Below are 18414 nucleotides of genomic sequence, written 5' to 3'. Positions count from 1 at the left end.
CCACAGAGCGCTTACTTTTTCCGATTCAATTATTTTGTATTTGGCCGTATCTGTCACATATGCGTTTAAATAAGCAAACTAACATATGATCGGAAGACCAAACACCTGTCAAACGACTTTTTTATTTACGTTAAATTGTATAAAAATTGAAATGACAAAAACAATCTGAGTGATTGGAATTCAAAATTTAAGTTGAATTGAAGGGGAAAAATAACTTCAGTAATTAAAGTTGAAAAAGTAATTTTAAAGTTTGGGTAAATGAGAGAGTTTAATATATTATATTTAAATTTATTGATACTCTTAAATAGCAAATAAAGTATTAAGAGTATATTTAAAATCAAATAATTATCTTATCAAAATAAATCACCATCAAACATTAATAATATATATACTTGCCATACCAGACTTGCCAAGTAAAATATTAAAGTCTGTTTCGCATAAAAAAATTGTTGTTGGCGGAGATAAAAACTTTAGTAAGGAACAGGGTCGTTGTTCCTTACCTGATGCTGGATAACGGCGTCGGGTCGCGATGTAGGTTCAGCGAGCGGGGTCGGGGGAAGTGGTCGAAACAGTCGTCAGTGTAAGCGGCGATAGTCGGCGGTGTGTCGCGGTTCAATCGGCCGTCCTTATATAGGTTCGCGCAATCGCGGTGGTGGGGGAAGCCTTCTCCTCTCCAAGTCCAAGTCCAAGTCGGGCCGGAGGGGAAGCGGCGATATTCTGTGCGGGCACGGACCTGCCAGATAGTGTCTGACTCATCATTAGTAAAATAATGATTTCGCTACTTTTAATGATAATTATAAAACTCAAGTCGTTATTTGTAATAATGTTAAAAAATTTATGTTCTAATTTCGCAATTTCACTAATGAATACGGTATATAGTTTCGTATGTTAAACAAAAATAAACATGTTACAATCAGTGAAGTGAAACACAGCTTCTAAAATCCTGCAACCATAACAAACGGGGTTAAGCTAACCGAAAATATGTATACTGTATTAATTCAAATTACGAAATACCCACGATCACAGCACGGCATTTTTGTTGATTTGTTTGAATAAGCTTCAAAGTATCTATGTTCATAAAAAATCCTTTGGACAACAACATATTAAAAAAGCTTACGGTGAAATAACAGATTTCATGGAACGATTTTCTAGAATATAGGAATAAGTGATCGCAAGCCAGAATACTTAAATTGTTTACCTCAGTATTGCTATCCGAGTACAAGAATATTTCTGCTCATTTTGGACTGTTTGAACTGAAACGTTGTTACATTGTAAAATGTTTACGGTCACATCAAGGTTCCTGTATAACAATTAGCCAGAGGTTGAAACGTTACAAGTGACAATCAATGACCAGAAAATTGGGGATGAACAATATTGTCTCTATTGTTCATTCAGTGTACAAGCGCTCCATCGCTGTCAAGTACTGAAATACGTACAACTCGGCTTAATAGCAAAAATTAGTGTCATAATTGAAGTTTATAAACAAAGGTCATGTCAACCTTTAATAATAGCCTAACTGGGTAATTCTGCCCTAGTCATGAATTATTTTTGTTGTATTCCAATAACTGTATTCCATAATAATCACAAATCAACAACCAAAATACTGGGAATCGGTAAAAAGAGGTTCGACCAATCAAGGAAAATCTAAAGATAATTCAGATAGACATAAATTCCCTCACCGATTCTCAACCAACAATTCATTGTTCGGTAGTCAGTGTTCAGTGTAGCGTATTGCTATCAGGATGTATTATACCAGGAAAAACGTGGAGTAATTGTTCCGAGTTTCCTAAGTTGGGTACTTAGTCCACAATACACAAAGTACGCCCCAGTGTTACTAGTACCCTCAGAACGCAATTACTCTCTAGTCTGGCTGAACAATTTTTCTGTTTAATTGTGGACGCTATTTCTAATTCTAATATACATGACTGGAGCTGCTTTCGGTCATTTCGAGAGTCGTCTATGATGGAATAATTGAAATGTTCGTATATTCTCACAAAGCAAACACCATCTCCTAGAAGTTAGTATAAATAGTTGAGTTTCCACCTATAAAACAATCATCTCAACAACGTTAATTTAATAGCCATGGGCCTAACTAAGCTTGTGAGAAACAACTCACTACGATAGTAACTAGGACACTGCTCACTAGACTAACTTCAAGCTAGCATTATGGCACTTTTGTATAATTCATTGATTCAGTAGGCTACTAGAGCAGCCCACAACACAATATTCCGGCGGTAGACGGTTGTCTGATTCCATCCCACCCCCCACCCAACCCCCTACACCCAGGCCAAGCACTGTTGCCAGTTTTACGGGTAGGAAGGATTTACAGGTGAGTCTCATCATCAGTTGTTACCATAAACAAATATACGTTCCATTGTTTGTATTTTTCTGTTTTCCACAATACATGGAAATTAAAAAATAGTGACCACGTCAAGGTGGAAACAGTTGATGGTCAGAAGCGATATGGCAACACCACCTCAACTGCCATCGGACTATTTTAGTGCTAAATAAATTAAAATTTTATAGCACGGCGAAAAGGGTAGTGAACACAAGTCCAGTCTAACCTCAAAACTGCCTTTCTTCTTACAGCATACAGCACACGTGCTAAATAAATCTTACTCAAGCCACAAAAAATCTAAGGCTAGAGGCAAAATACCTACAAGTACTGTAATGAAGAAGTTAGGTTACTTACAATATCTACGAAAAATTATCTGTGAATCACGAAAATAATAGTTCGACATTACAATATCCCACCGAATCGTCTGACATTAAAAATCGAAATACTTTAAAACGTCAAGCTACACAAAACTCCAATTCTTGATTTTAGATCTGCAAACGGTTAAACAGGTATTTAAGAACTTAAAAACATTATGAAGCCCATAAATCATCTAGGAGCTGTCTCTACAACTAAAATAAAGTAGAGAGTATACAAGTGGATAACTGAGCTTTTCACTGTTAAAAACTTGTATAGTTTGAATTTGACTATCCGTACCACATATTCAGACCGTAACATACAGGAATATTCCTAGAATTAAGCGTTTTATAACTTTAAGTGAACTTTTTAATTTCGATTGTTTTCAAAGTTCAAACATTTTGCTTTTACAGGCCATGATTGGTATAAGAAAACCTCGGACACAAATCTTCTTCTGCCAAGGCACAATCGTTAGCCGCCAATTCATCTTGTCTGCGGAACAATGTGCTACTTATAATTAGTAAGTAATGAGTGTGTGATCTAAATAATATACGTAATATGATTAAAAACGAATTCTTCGTTGCCTTTTCGCAAATAAAAGATATATAACTGTGCATACGTACAGTTTCGTTTTGCGCTACGAAAGAGTAATTCGAATTTTAAGGCCTATTTAATAATTCGGGAGCCGAGATTCAATTTCCATTGTTTGTGCACCCAGCCTGGTTTATTTAAATAAAAATAGAAAAGTAAAGTAAAAATGTAATAATAGTAATAATAATGATTTATTTTCGTCTATAAAATCTGAAAATTATTACAGTTTGAAATTATGGAAAATACTAGCTTTCCTTAGTCAGTTATGAAGGCTAGCAATACAGAACAAAAATTTAAAATCTGAGGAGTCCACCTTTTATATGTTACACTACAAAATATATCGGACTTATACGGTATTACTTTTTACATAAACAGTACTGGAACATAATTCATGACTAAAGCTATATACACAACAAAACTAACCATCAAAAACAAATCAAATACACATAGTCTAAAAAACATTTTAGAAATTATTGAAAAAATCTGACCCGAAATAACAATAATAAATATAAACAAATATATAACAATAATAAATAGCAAAACCATCTTTAAACACAGCTAAAACTAAATAATTCAAAACAAAAATTATAATGTTTTGTATTCATTATTCATCCAACCCTCTTTTATATTACGAAAATAAATTATAAACAAACAAACTTATAACCTAAACAGACCTCTCCAAAATTTGCAGTAGTTCATTGTAAAATATTTGATAACGTCTTCGTGTTAAAGTAACCACTTTTTTGTAACAATTTTAAATATTTCTAATAATTTTTCTTTTTTTAATTGTTGTGATAACTGAGTAATTTTTTCCCAATAACACATTGATTTTCTTAAAATATTTTTAAAACTTTTGATTTTCTAACCATATTTGCTACTTTTTGTACAATAGTTGTTACGTAATAAATCTGTATCATTGTTCCCACTTCTAGTGTAAAATAATTGTACAACTGTGAACACAAACAGGTGCTGAACAGGTAAGGTCTTTACTTGTAGATTCAGTGGAAAAGATGGCTCACGCTTAATTTTGTTCAGTATAATTCGTATAAAAATGTTTTGTATGGTCCTGACTTTCTTTTTTAAAAGTTCCCCCCAACAAAGTATACCTGTAATTTAGAATGAACTAAACCATAATATAGATATCTTATCATATTTATTCCACATACTTTTTTTAGATAGTAAAGTTTTCTTACGTTATTCCTTAAACTTTTTAATAGTTATTCAATGTGGTGTTTCCATTCTAATTTCTCATCTATTAAAACGCTATTAACATTAACGCTAAAGTATTTGAAACTTTTAACCTCTTCAATTATTTTACAGTTGCAATTTATATTTTGGAAACAATCGGTACAATGAAATCTTATTTCGTTTTCAAAACTAAAAATACTGTGTCCAAAATGCAAAATTTTTTTGGAGATATTTACACTAATTTTGTTATCAGTACACCACTCCCTCAAAACGTGTAAAGTTTTATTTATACTATTCCATAACCGGTGTGGAAATAAAAATGTACTTAAAATCTTATTTTAGTTGAGATATGGTAAAAGCCTCTTCATTACTCTTTCAAAAATCTTAGAGAAAGCTGATAGGATACTAATTTAGCGAAGATGATCTAATTTGATTTCGAATGCGTTTTTAGGACTTGGAACAACAATGTTCTTCTTCAGTAATTTCGGAAAACAACCGGATGAGAAACTTAAATGTATTGTATGTTCGAGTATAATTGCGAAAACTTCTGAGCATTCATTTATTACATTTACTGTTATTTTGTCAAATCCACTCGACCTTTCGTTTTTCTAACCCTTTATTATTTATAAAATCTCCTCTCTATACCAACGAATTATACTAATGGAAGGCGCTCTGGGCCGGAGAAACCGAGCCGAAATCCTGGCCTGCGTTCCGAGTCTGCAGGCGCTGCAAATGGGCAAGAACTCACTCCTCCCATAATAGTAATGATCCAATATTACTTTAAAACGCCTTATAGACTTAATAATATTGTTATATACTACAATATATAATACAATTTATTTATTATTACAAATGTAATAACTGCTTTTTACCGTGGTTTTGATTTTTAATAAAAAAAACAGATTTTTGTATAATATCGAAATAACAGATTTGTGTACAATATCAAAATAACAGATTTTGACTTGGTATTTTATTTATAAAGTCGGAAACGAAGATTACAGACATTAAAATATTTCCCAGGTGAAAAAACAACTTTTTTTGTCGACAGTATTGTATTTCAAAGTAAACTACATAAAATGTACAGTCATGACATACTTAATCTACGTGATAGAAAATAAAATTATTTTTACGAATGTTTGCCTTATTCCTAAGGTGGATTTTTTGTAAAATCAAAAGTTTTCTGTTTTGCGATGTGATGAGATATTATTTTAAAATAGTTTAGTCACAGCTTTAATTAAAAATAACTCGTGGCTTCCAGTGAATTCGTCATTAGTTAAATGATCCTTGAAAACACTACCAATAAACTGGTTACAAACTCCCAATGTAAATTCAGAAGTGGTTGCATTTTTTGAGATAATTTGAGCAAGTAACAAAAAGTAAGTAAGTAAAATCGAGTCTCTAATACAAAACTCCAATGTTGCAGCTGTTCTGTCTGGTATTGCATACAAGAAGCAATCTTGAGTCTCGCGACAAATACCACCAAAAACCCACAGTTGTGGGTATACTCTCCCAACTTGATGTTTGCGCCTGGAGAAACAGGATTCTTCAATTTCTACAGCAAAACCCGGACCACCAATCTTTATTGGGTTGTGTAGTAAGGAGTTTGCACAAACCTCCCTTAGGTAGTTTTTCCGATTTGTTGTACTTTCATTGACCATCTCCAATTCTTTGTTGCAATGTTTTGTTGTTGTATACTCTTGAGCCCATGAGTAGACGAACAAAATTACAGTTTCCAATGGCAGTTTAGAATTCTCCAACCATGTACCTTTACGGAGTCCGATTGTTTGACCACACTGTCGTGCATTACACCTCCAACGATCCTTGGAATCACTTAATGAGAAAGTCATTTCATGTCCGGCTGAACACTTTCGTTCATTATGTAAAATATGCCTATTTTGTAAATAAGTTACTGCACTACTCTTAGAACTAACCTCTCTAGCTAAACTGAACAACGCCATGACTGCTTACACACACAAAACTCAGACAGAACTAACGCAGGTTTCATTACAGGCAAAAGATAAGCGGCGCGCGTTTCTCACTGATAAGATAAGGCGAGTTTATACTAGAAGTAGTACCTGGAATACTGCCCTACGAACTAATAACACAAAAAAAAACGATTAAATGCACCGTCAGTCAGGTATATTATGTTTGTAAGGTGCTGGCCCTTAAACGAAAAAGACCTCAAGCCTGACCAGTACAATGTAGCCGAATATACTAATATAACAATGATATAAAAAACACACAAAAAAAGCTTAAAGAGAAAATAAAGGTGTAGCTCTATGGCCAAGCCTGTGTGGAGGTACAATTTAAATGTAAAAATTTGAAATAGGCTTAAACATTAATACACATATAAAACAATTTTATATTGAAAACGAAATAAAAAACTGCCAAACATTAAACAAAATTACAACTAATGTAAAATTTATAACATGTGGTTTAAATTCTATGACCACAGAGTCGGCCTTTGCCATATCAAAATTAATTCGATTAGCTCTTATTTTATTATCAACATACACTACAAGTTCTCCTGCAGCATAATTGTCATTGCATTTGACTAAACAATGTATAGCCGAGCAAACTATAAAAATCAATCTCTTCTGTTTTTGTCTAAATCTCACTAAGTACAATTATACCTACTTTGTATTTCAGACTATTGAGTTTGCCTTCACGTAGGTTAAATTTGTTTCTTACACTTCCATCAGTAAGGTGAATAAAAGTAAAATCTGAATCACTACATACCAGGAAATTATTGTCTAAACTGTAAGAAATAGGCTGAATCTGTATGTTATCTTCTTCTGTCAAAACCGAAATTCAAAGCTAATTTAACCCTCCAACTGTTGTTCATCAAAATTTTGATGGACACAACCCATTTTGGATTGTTGTTCGTCAAAATTTTGATGAACAAACATTCCCTTGCATAATCACTCATTACAGTATATTCCGGCAACGTATCGATTCGATTCATGCACCATTGGATCCGGGAAAAAAAAGCCTAAGGAATACTATAGTTTTATTCCTCTTTGTATTGTAGTTGCAACGTACCAAGTTCGTAGTTTTGAATGTAAAAGAAGATGATGCAATGCATTGTGACCGCCATGTTGTCGATGCCGTCTGAGTTGTTGATGTGACGAGTCGTGTTTATTAGGAAGTTTTAGTAGGTTTATTTGTGTTTTAGTGTTGTGTTTAGTGTGTGGTGAATTGTTAAATATTGCAGTAGTGCAAATAAATATATTTTAGAATAAATAAATTTCTCGAACATTTTTCGCAAAAGTTTTGAGTAATGACAAAATGAAAATTTTTTCGACTCTTCAAAAAAAAAGTTATGGAATTTCTTTTACTACTGCTGTATAGTTTACTTCATTCTGAGTAATAAAATATGCAATATAACATGTATTGAAGTAAAACTGTATTAGTAAAACTTTTATTAGCAAACTCTTACATATACACCTTATTTTCACAATTTATGCGCATCGTTGCTTTTTGTTATAGTAAAAGCCCGCTAATTCGGCACTTTCGGGGATCGAAGTGTTCCGGATTATTGAAAATTCCGGATTACCGAGCGTCATATGAAAATGCCGGAAAATTCGGTTTTTAGCCGCTAAAATCGTATCACACTAAAGTAAAAGGAGTGAAATCAAGTGATATTAACTCAGAAAAGCTGAAAACCCACCCAAAATACAATCACTCTTTAAAAATAGTGGCTGGGTTTTCAGTCCCAAAGAGATAATGTACAGTAGCTTGATTTTACTTTTTCTACTTTAGCGATGATAGCGGGCTAAATATCGTCGTCTAAGTTTCAGAGTGTGGCTTTAAATAAAATCACTCTTTACGTGTAAACAATTAAAGAATTACTAAGGAGATAAATAATATTAAACAAACATTAGTTTGAACACAAAATGAACATTTAATGCCTAGAAAAACATTTCTAAACTTAGGTTAACTTAGATATAGGCTAACTAGTGCGTACATTATGTAATAAATATTATGGTAAACATAATTTTTGTGTACAGTATTTTATTTGAAAAAAGAGCTAATGTCTGTTTGGTTTTTTGTATCATGTTTCTTCTTTAAAAAGTCATTTCTCAGAACATATAAATTTACAAGCTCTGAAGCATTGTAGGAGCTGCTGCGTTTGGCAAATCGTATAAACGTGTCGATAGTGGCACTTGCTTCACTCCACGTAGGCACGGGTGTTGGATCATCATCTGCTCCCTCTTCATCATCTGATTCGGACTCCACAGGATGAGGCTCTGACTGAGGTCCAAGGCTTTGATGAGCAGTTCATCCGTAATTTCTTCTTCAACTGGCTCGTCGCAATCAATGTGTATCCACTCCAAGATTTCTTCTTGTGGCACTTTCCTTATTTCGTCTTGGGAACTGTGGGCCACCAAGTCCAGTATTGCTTCATTGTCGACTGAAACAGCAATGTCCTCTTCTTGGTAGGCAGCTGGCCATAGTTTTCGCCGAGATTTCTATAGAGTGGTGGACTTGACCTTTTTCCATGCCAAGGCGATTCCGAAAATTGCATCTTTTATATTGAATTTTTTTTTGAAAATCAACCACCATACACTCTGAGTTTATCAGGCCTTGAAGAAAGGACGCTCTGTAAAAACATTTAAAGTTCTGAATCACTCCTTGATCCATTGGCTGAATCAAGGACGTGACATTTGCCGGGAGGTATGCAGTAAAAATATTTCCCGATATCAACTCAGACGCTGCAGGGTGAGCTCTGCAATTGTCTAGGATGAGCACAACCTTGCTGTCTTCAGTAAGCCACGGTTTTTCAGATTGTCTTTTACAGATGGGACGAAGTGGTGGAAAAACCAATTTCTAAATAAATCGGAGTTCATCCACGCATTGGATTGAGCATCGTATATTACGGGTAGGTGGGTAATGCCTTTCAGAGGTCTTGGCTTTTTTGCTTTTCCGATGACGAAAGGCGTCAACATGTGGTCCCCTGAGGCATTGCCACAGAGCAAAATTGTCAAACGGTCCATGTTTTTTTTTAAAGCCTTTGGCACATTTCTCATCCCCTGCTGCCAAAGTCGAATTAGGCAAACAACGCCAAAGTAGGCCAGTTTCATCAGCGTTGTAAATCCGGCATGCTGACAAATCGTAGTCTTCAACTAGATTTTAAAATTCAGCTTTATATTCTTCAGCCGCATTTTAGTCGGCTGATCGGAGCTCCCCAGCTACATCAAGCTTCCGTATTCCGTGTCGATTTTTAAATCGGTGCAGCCAACCATCAGAAAAGCACTTTCTTTCTCATCTATTTTTAATTCCTCACGGAACTGTTTAGCTTTTTCCATGATCATGGGCCCAGTCACAGGCTTCCCTTCAGACCGCTTAGCGCTAAACCATTTGAATAAAATTTCGTCAAGGTCGTCAAGTTTAGGTTTTTTTAAAGTCTTTGACATTTGTAGTTTGAGACTTAAATTTAAGTAACTTTTCTTTATTCTTCTTGATGTCATACATTGTTGATGAACCAATGTTGCATTCTTCCATTAGCTTCATTCTACTCTCACCTTTTTCTACACGTCTTATAATTTATAGCTTTTTTTGAATGGTAAGTGTGACATGCTTACGTTTATTTCCAACTTTCCTGGTGGATGAGCCGGGCTTGGAAAACATAGGGCACAACTTTGAGAAAGTTAAAACACAATATGAACGAGCACAACACTCACGACTGCACTCGAGTACGAACTGACAGTGACTGAGACTGAGGCAGACGCTAGACGCTAGACAAACACGTAACGGCGGACACTCGGCAAGTGGCCCTGAACCCCTTCACACACAGCTGCTGCGTCACATACGATCCCTTCCGACTGAGCACGAACCTTTCCGAGCGCTCTTGCGAACTGTACGTTTCACAGTGCGGTTAAAATATCTCATTTACGCGCTTTTTTTTAGACGGTGCCGGATGAATGAAAGTGCCGAACCATTGGATGCCGGATTAGCGGGCTTTTACTAGTGTTATTATAGTTTCATAAATTTGTATAATGCTTATGTGTTTCTGAAACTAGAATAAATTTGACACAAAATGGCAATCTCACTTTTATAGTTTTCTTACTATAACTTGGTTTGCTAGGTATGGTCCCCCCCAAATAAAAAAAAATGTAAATTTTGAATTTCATGGAAAAAAATTTTTAGTAAACATTTTTTTAAGGCCAAATTTAAATACTAATATTATTATATGTTTAATTCTGAACACAAAAATATATACTTCTATATATATATATATATATTACTTTTAATTTATATTTTTAATAAATATTTTAAAAAACCCTTGCACGAGGCTCGAAAACATGCCGCCACTACAGGATAAAATGACCGCCAGTTGGAGGGTTAAGAATAACAAAGATTATAACTATGACGAATATATGTGTATAGGCCTAACTTATTTTAACAATTATTTAACATCATTTTCGCTCTCTTTCCTAGTAAAAATCTTCCTGTGTCGTATTTTACTATTGATTTCAATTAAACCCAGATCGTTTGCCTAAACACTGTTAATTATTTTTTGGCTCTTAACTATAAGCTAAGTTTGGTGTTCACTAAAACTTGATATACTTATTGTCTAAAAAGGTGTACAATTTTCGTTTCAGTTTATAATAAAAGTGTTTTATTTTTGCATACTAGATAAGAACAGAGTAACTGGAATGTTCTAAAGTATATTTCATTCATCATGTGACGTCCCATTTTTATTTTTAAGAGTAGAAACCTTAATTTTTCTACATTAATGGAAGGAACTAAATTAATCTGTGAATAGGAAAGAAGGAGAATGGTAGGTAGTGGTAGTTATGGCAACCAAATACCGACATTGTTATTCTGCGACTGCTGTATAATTATGTGACAGGTAGATCGCCTACCATATTTCGAAACAACTCTCAATCCAAGTGGTTATCTTGTGCTAAGTAATGCTGCATTGATATTGCTGACCTAAACTCGTGATTCTCCAGACAGAATATAAATCCCAAAAGCAACTCCTTGCTTTTAAAGCGTGTGTGGACAAAACTATTATGAATGGCCTCGCTATTGTGGATAGTTTTAACAGACTCAACTTGAACGACTTAAAATCCCAGTTTATTTGCTAAATTCTCATCATGGTGCATTTCTCTTGACACAGTTTCAAAGATATGATATGATTTTTAAACCATGTCAACTCCCTTCAGCTACATGTGTTCTTGTGTTACACGACAACCAACATATTATGAATCTGTAACCACTGCGTTGTACATTTTTTGTTTATCTCATCGTTCGATAATTCCATTACTTTAAAGACTTCTACTCTCGGAGCAAAAAGCTCTAAAGGCAACAATATCCTCGACAGTTTGACGTTTTGCTCGTTCGTCCGTACAGGCACGGACCTCGTTAAATTAAATCCGTCTTTAAATTCTGATATACGAACATACACGCCCAAGATAATGACTTTGTGAACTCTGTAATGTGACCAATGCCAAATGTGTTGGACAACACGCATTTTACCTAAAAAAACCAGACAAAAGCTAAGAATTTTACAAGCTTGTTTAAATACAGGACACTGTTTTTCACACAGCAAAAGTTAAATTTAGTATTTAAAAATATATTTCAGAAATATCACATCCAATTACTGTGATTGTAAAAGGTTGTAGAGAAATAATAAACTGAAGTATGAAATGGTCAACAAATATGCTAAAAGTTTTAAAGTTTTTCTAATTATTGTCTAATGTTGCTTACTATTTGAACAAAACAAAATTAAACAAGAAATTAAGGTGTAATATATTTATTGTTGAGAGTAGCCTACACATCAATACATGATACACATATTGTGTATAACTATTGATATGTATATGACATAAAAATAAATATCAGATGTTCATATAAAACTACGAATAATAATTTTGTTCTTCACTATTTTTTACTCTTCAGTGCAGGTTTGCCATTTCTTAGTTGGAAATTTATTACATAAATGCAGCAAAATATTTCAAAAAATAGTTCATTCATGAAGTGTAGAAAGTCCGAATTTAGGGGTTTCGTTTAAAATGTAATATATCTAATAATTAAAAAATGCAATTTATTCCAGTTATGCTGCATTTATTATTGGAAAACTGTCTTGTTTCAATGACCGATCAATTTTTTCTTAAAAAGTGAGTTGAAGTTACGTAAGGATCAGCGATGTCATCTCTTCTCTCGGGCATAGGATCATTTTTGTTTACTGATTTTCTAGAAAATTCACTAATATCACTGTGGCCACGTTTCGTAAAATCGAAAAGCTTGGTTCTTTAAAATATTTTAGTTCTCATAGGTGGTACTGAACAAGTTACTAACAAACAGTGAAAAAAGGCGGAAATATTTCCGTAATTTGATAGGAGACACTTAGGGCTATCATAAAATTCAAAAAATTGATTTTGTGATGAATCGTTTGCAAGTCTCTTACAATTTGTAATGCATGTACAAGATTTTACTAAGATTTTATTTAGTGAATTTTCAATTTTTTTTATTGTCGTTTCGCAGTGCTAAAGCCAGTCTCGCATTGATGGGAGATTTTGAGACGTACAAGAACGGAGAGGAGTTTTCAGTCGAGATGATCAGCTACATATCTCAGCATGTCAGACTGCCTCCCAAGGTGAGGGAAGACGCTGGTTTTGTACGGGACACTTGTCACGAAGAGATCATTCTCTTCAAACTGTGGAGGCCTATGGTGTTCAATCCATTCAGACGGCCTGCGTGCATAGTCGGTGAAACTTTCTACCCTGAAGTGCCAAAGTGGCTTGGGAAAGACCTCGCATACTTTACAGGCTACGGGAGCAAAGAAGCAGGTATTTTAATATTTATGAGTTTTTATTTAAAGAATACTTTTGTATATGTTCGGGTTAGTTTGAATCTTCGAATTTACCTCATAAAATACGAAATTCTGTATTTCTTGCTCCATCTTCCGCATTCTTTCTGACTTTATAGTTATAGCATTCTGCCATTACACCAAGTGAGTTCTAAACTTAGACTTCCAAATTACGCTCTAACTGCTTGTTCACCACGTAAAAATGCTATTAGGCTATGTCTACTTTATAAATAGAACTATAATAAAAAACTGGCTATTTCAAATCTTAGCCAACTTTGTGGAGCTTAAACCTCTCGGGGCAGGGATACAGCTCAGTGGGTATAAAAGAGTGCACACACTTACGGATCACACCGAAGTGCACGGTGTGAGTTTCTTACCTCTTGAGTTTGGTTTTTGTTTTAGTTTTTTGTTAATTCATTCTCAATTCTGTTCCCACGAGAACCGGGTGTTTGCAGTCCATCTTCCCAGTGACCCAAATTGGAAGATAAGGGTAATTACGACTGGGTGTCCCCTGGTTCCCAGAAGGCTCCGTGGAAGACACTGAATATACCCCCAGTGTCACGAGACTCAGCACGGGTTGCATAGCACCTTAGTATAGAGTTGAGGCTAGAGTGGGGAGACATCAGGAAAGGGAAGGATAGGGTAATACTCTAGATTTCAGGACAAAGCCAAGAGGTTGAAAAGGTTTTCTACCCTAGTTACTGGAATAGTGATAAGGGAAGGTGGCTTCCTCATCTTGCCCTGCCTCTCCCTTAGAAGTTACAGAACAAGACGAAGAGGGTACACCACCCTCGATCCCATCTGGAAAAGTGGCTGATACCGATGAGACCCTCTTGGCTGAAGAATCAGCCGTCTTCCTTACCATAATTTACGCCTCTCTCTGGATCAAGCATACGCCAGCTTCCTAAATTTTACACCCACTTTAGCGTGCCCAAGGATAGACTTCATGTGTGCTTTGAGATGCACCGGTGATCGTGGAAGTAAAGGTGCTAAGTCTGTAGTCTCAATGCGATTGTTTCTCGCGGCAGTCAGCCATTCGACTCAAATAGATCGAGAGACAAACTGGACCATGTTTCTAGGATGATATCTTCCTTCCTTGGGAGCCGGGGCGTCTAAGGGCAATGGGGGAACCATCCTATTTTGTACACCACTCTAATTGCCTTCGCAATGGACTTGACAACGACATTAATGGCAATACTCTTACATTTTGATCGTAGTTGTGTTCATCGATCTCCGTTTTTTAACTGAGATTCTATTAAGTTAATATAAACTTCACATGTACTTTGTAAGTTGAACCAGTTAGCTAATAGAGATCCCACTCGACATTACACATAAAAACACTTCACCGTTTAGCTCGCTTTAAAGACACCATTACAGGTTAAGCTAAAATGTTCAAGCATTGTTGAAATCAATAAGTCCAACAGATTTACTTTAGCACATGTATTGGTAAGTTACTGAAAATTTTCATGTGGATAATCTTCACAGTACCTTCCCCTTGGTAATTTGTTTATTTTTTTTCTTTTCTCGCTACCAATATAGTAATCCGTAAGACCTATACATCCAAAATCACTTAATGACTTACGGGACACCCAATGGACCGATTTTAACCATTTGTAAGGCCCAAGCAGAGATAGAGTTTCACACCAAATTTCAACCTTCTATATGAAATTGTTCAGTAATTATCGTGCGCACAGAAAGACAAAAACAGGATTTCGTTCAGCAATCGGCAAGACCAAAGAGACTGAACTCTCAGCCAAAAATGCATTACCCTTAGAAGTAAGTACTTGATCGCGATCTAGAATATGATCCTATAAAAACTAAAAAGACGTCAAGAGAAAATGGTGATCATGAAAATCCGGGGTTCACATGACAAAGTCAACTCTTACCCAAACCTGCAACTATTTACCAGGCTTGGAGTAAAAGCATGCTTACTTTAAATATTCTAAAACAAATAAGCAATACCAATAACGTAGTGTATTGGGTACAACGATTATCGCAAGATAACCAGATTAAGCAACGTCGGGCGTGACTGCTGCTTAGATGGGTGCGAGCGCTAAGCGATCCTGTCATTGCAAGCAGTCCGTCTGCCCGGCCGTTGGTGGTAAGTGTTAGAGAGGGCTTCTTAGTCCTAACTTTACCTGGTAAAAAATACATCCTTACTTTACTTTACTTTAATATTCTAGATCAATAATAGTTCTCATGAAATAGTATTGCAAACAATAGAGCAGGCTAACTTCACAAATAATAAATAAATATTTCATTTCATAATATAGGTTGGGATGTTCCAACCCTTTGAGTAAGATCATCATATTACCCAATCAGTGTGTTGGTATATTCAAAAGTTAATTTGTTTATTTTTAATATAAGTCTGTTAATTTTACTCTACATTTTTCCATTAAATATGTATTTTATTATCACTTTGACATTAGTATTTTAATAAGCGGTTGTTTTATTGGTTGTGACACGATTGAGCTTGCAGATATGTTAATTGTTTTCAGATAAGGGTTATAGCGAAACTGCAAAGCCACTCATTTTAGAAACAATACCTTGGACTTCAAACAAGTGTAAAGGATATTATGCAGATGGCACGGAAACGGCAAAGGATGATGCTGACAACGGGGAAATGTGTGCTACCGCACCTTCTGCAAAAATCCAGGATGATTACGACTTACCGGCTCCACCAAAACGCTATGGGGATCCTTGGGGCCCCTGTAAAGTACGTATCTTTCCACTTACTATTTTATTTACCTAAGTATTATGTTGATGTTTTGTGAACATCATTCAAAGTTACTTTTAAACTGTCAAAACCTCAATTCTAGTTTGTAGTATTTGTTTACCTTTTATGATTTGGACTATTAGATACAATATTCTTGAGATTCAAGTTACTCATTAAACTCATGGAATGATATAAGTTTGAAAAGCTAAAATTTCTTGCAAGTATATTGCAATATAATAGTGTCTGATCCTTCAGTTCGGTTTTATAGTTCGAGGATTTTAGTAGGTCCTTAGTAATATAAAATTTAAGATAATGTCCTACTTTTGGACAACCATGAAGTAGCCAAGGTGTGGCACATTGGTTTTTACTGTATCCTAACCAGAGTAGGTTTAACTGGAAGGTAAAACATATCAGCGAGAAGTGAACCCTTTGGGGGCATTGAAGTAATTTATCTACACAAACTACGTTAAATTGAGACTTACATAGATCAGTGAGGTGAGACTTGTGATGATATTTTGGAACATTTTCCATTTTTATAGCCAACGTTGGGGCTGATTCGAACTTCTGGGAACTTCCGATCCCTGAAAGCTCTCGATTTATGAAAGAACCTGAAAACCTTGATTTACTGATAACTGCAAACTTATCATCCTATATAAAGGACCAACAGAGGTTTAAGGCTCTGGGAGCTCTTAGCTTTTGGCAGCTCACGATTTCAGGGAATTTCTTAAGGCCTCTAGAATATCCAACTATGAATGGCTGTATAGTAATTTTGTTGCCAGGGTCTTAATAATGTATGCCTCGTGTAGATTTTTACATCTCAAAGGTTTCTGATTCTAAAGCTAGTAAGTTCCAAACGATGATAAGTTTGTATTTTTTTTTTTTAACTTAGAGCTTTTCCTTATTGCTTTCGAAGGTTATTCAGCAGTTTTTTTCTAAGCTTTTCATTCAGTAAAATATTTATACATACTTGTATTAATCTTGAAGTAATTTTTAATACTGTAAAAAAACCTATTTCTATAATAAAATAATTTTAGCCCGGCAGTTCAGTTTCCCGCGCCAATGCAAGACACAGGATCTCAATAGCTATGTTTAGTTTAAATTTATTCCATACAGTTTTAACCAATTTCTATCAAATTTCTTAGACTCATAAGTCGTAAATATTAGTAATATGAAAAATTATTTGCCTTTGTCTTCAAAATCGACTCCCCCCCCCCTAATCTCCTAAAGAGCACATCAATCAATTTCAATCAATGTACAATAGTTGTGTGGAGAATGAATGCATACAATTCTATGAGCAATAACAATGAACATATTATACGTACACACGGATTAAAAACGCAACGTCGTTACTACGAGTGGATTGTAGCAAGGAAATGTAAATGTTACATCGTAGCTGTCCAAAACGACAGCTGTTGTGTTGGGGTGGAGAGTTACAAAACCTGTTCACCTTTTTTTAATATAAATATAATAATGCCGTATTATTTAGTATATAATACTTATTTTAAAACAGAAATGAATGTGTTACAGTTCGACGTGGGTGCACCTTTGACTGTGCTACAGACTGTGCCGTACTGCCAGTTATCTGTCGTTGGCGTCTTGAGCCGAGAACCCTATCATTGCAACAATTTGAGACCAAATCTTTTCAGAAAGGTTGCTCCGAATATAGAGTGGATTGAGAAGGTAATATATAAAGACGACTTTGATTTGTTTGGTTTCGATCTAACTTGGCCCACCTGTGATCGTTCTAACTGGCAATTTATTAACATGACTTATGTAAGTAAGGAGAATGCGCGATTTTATCGCAAATAATTGGTTCGACCATTTCAAAAATCGATTATTTATATATGAATGTGGATGATTGTGGCTATTGAAAGAATATAAAATTCTGAAAAGTCTTTGGTAAGATTTATTTATTTTCCCTATTGCCTGTACATGTTAGTATTTTATCAATAGTTTAGAATATCTTATTTTAAACCAGCCAACTAATTTTTTTAATGATTAATTTATAATGCAACGTCCGTTGCAATATTACTTGAGAAGACACTGAATGGGGTTGAGAGTTAAAACAATAGTAATTTATAGGTTGTGTTTTGGTAGTAGATCGTCTGAGCATACCACTTTAAATTGTGGCATAGGCTGCTTAGTGGTAGTATTTAGTAGCCGGGAAAGGACGTTTCCCACTTTAAATTGTGGCATAGGCTGCTTAGTGGTAGTAGTTAGTAGCTGGGAGAGGACTTTTCTCACTTTAAATTTTGGTATAGGCTGCTTAGTGGTAGTATTTAGTAGCCGGGAAAGGACGTTTCCCACTTTAAATTGTGGCATAGGCTGCTTAGTGGTAGTAGTTAGTAGCTGGGAGAGGACTTTTCTCACTTTAAATTTTGGTATAGGCTGCTTAGTGGTAGTAGTTAG

General features: G+C 35.0%; 1 protein-coding gene across 1 annotated transcript in view; it reads left to right on the top strand.

Moving 5' to 3' along the window:
• Positions 1-17900, top strand: part of LOC124364670 — a 43735-nt gene extending 25835 nt beyond the window's left edge. Inside the window, exons 7-10 of the mRNA XM_046820330.1 lie at positions 3106-3212; positions 12965-13269; positions 15788-16005; positions 17533-17900. Of these exons, the coding sequence (XP_046676286.1) occupies positions 3106-3212; positions 12965-13269; positions 15788-16005; positions 17533-17814 (912 nt within the window). The 3' untranslated portion in view covers positions 17815-17900. The remainder of the gene's footprint in view (positions 1-3105; positions 3213-12964; positions 13270-15787; positions 16006-17532) is intronic.
• The last annotated feature ends 514 nt before the right edge of the window (positions 17901-18414 follow it).

Source organism: Homalodisca vitripennis, chromosome 6 (assembly GCF_021130785.1).
Source record: "Homalodisca vitripennis isolate AUS2020 chromosome 6, UT_GWSS_2.1, whole genome shotgun sequence".
Classification (NCBI taxonomy): domain Eukaryota; kingdom Metazoa; phylum Arthropoda; class Insecta; order Hemiptera; family Cicadellidae; genus Homalodisca; species Homalodisca vitripennis.
The sequence above is the reverse complement of the archived record's forward strand: the minus strand, read 5'-3'. Positions and strand labels throughout refer to the sequence as shown.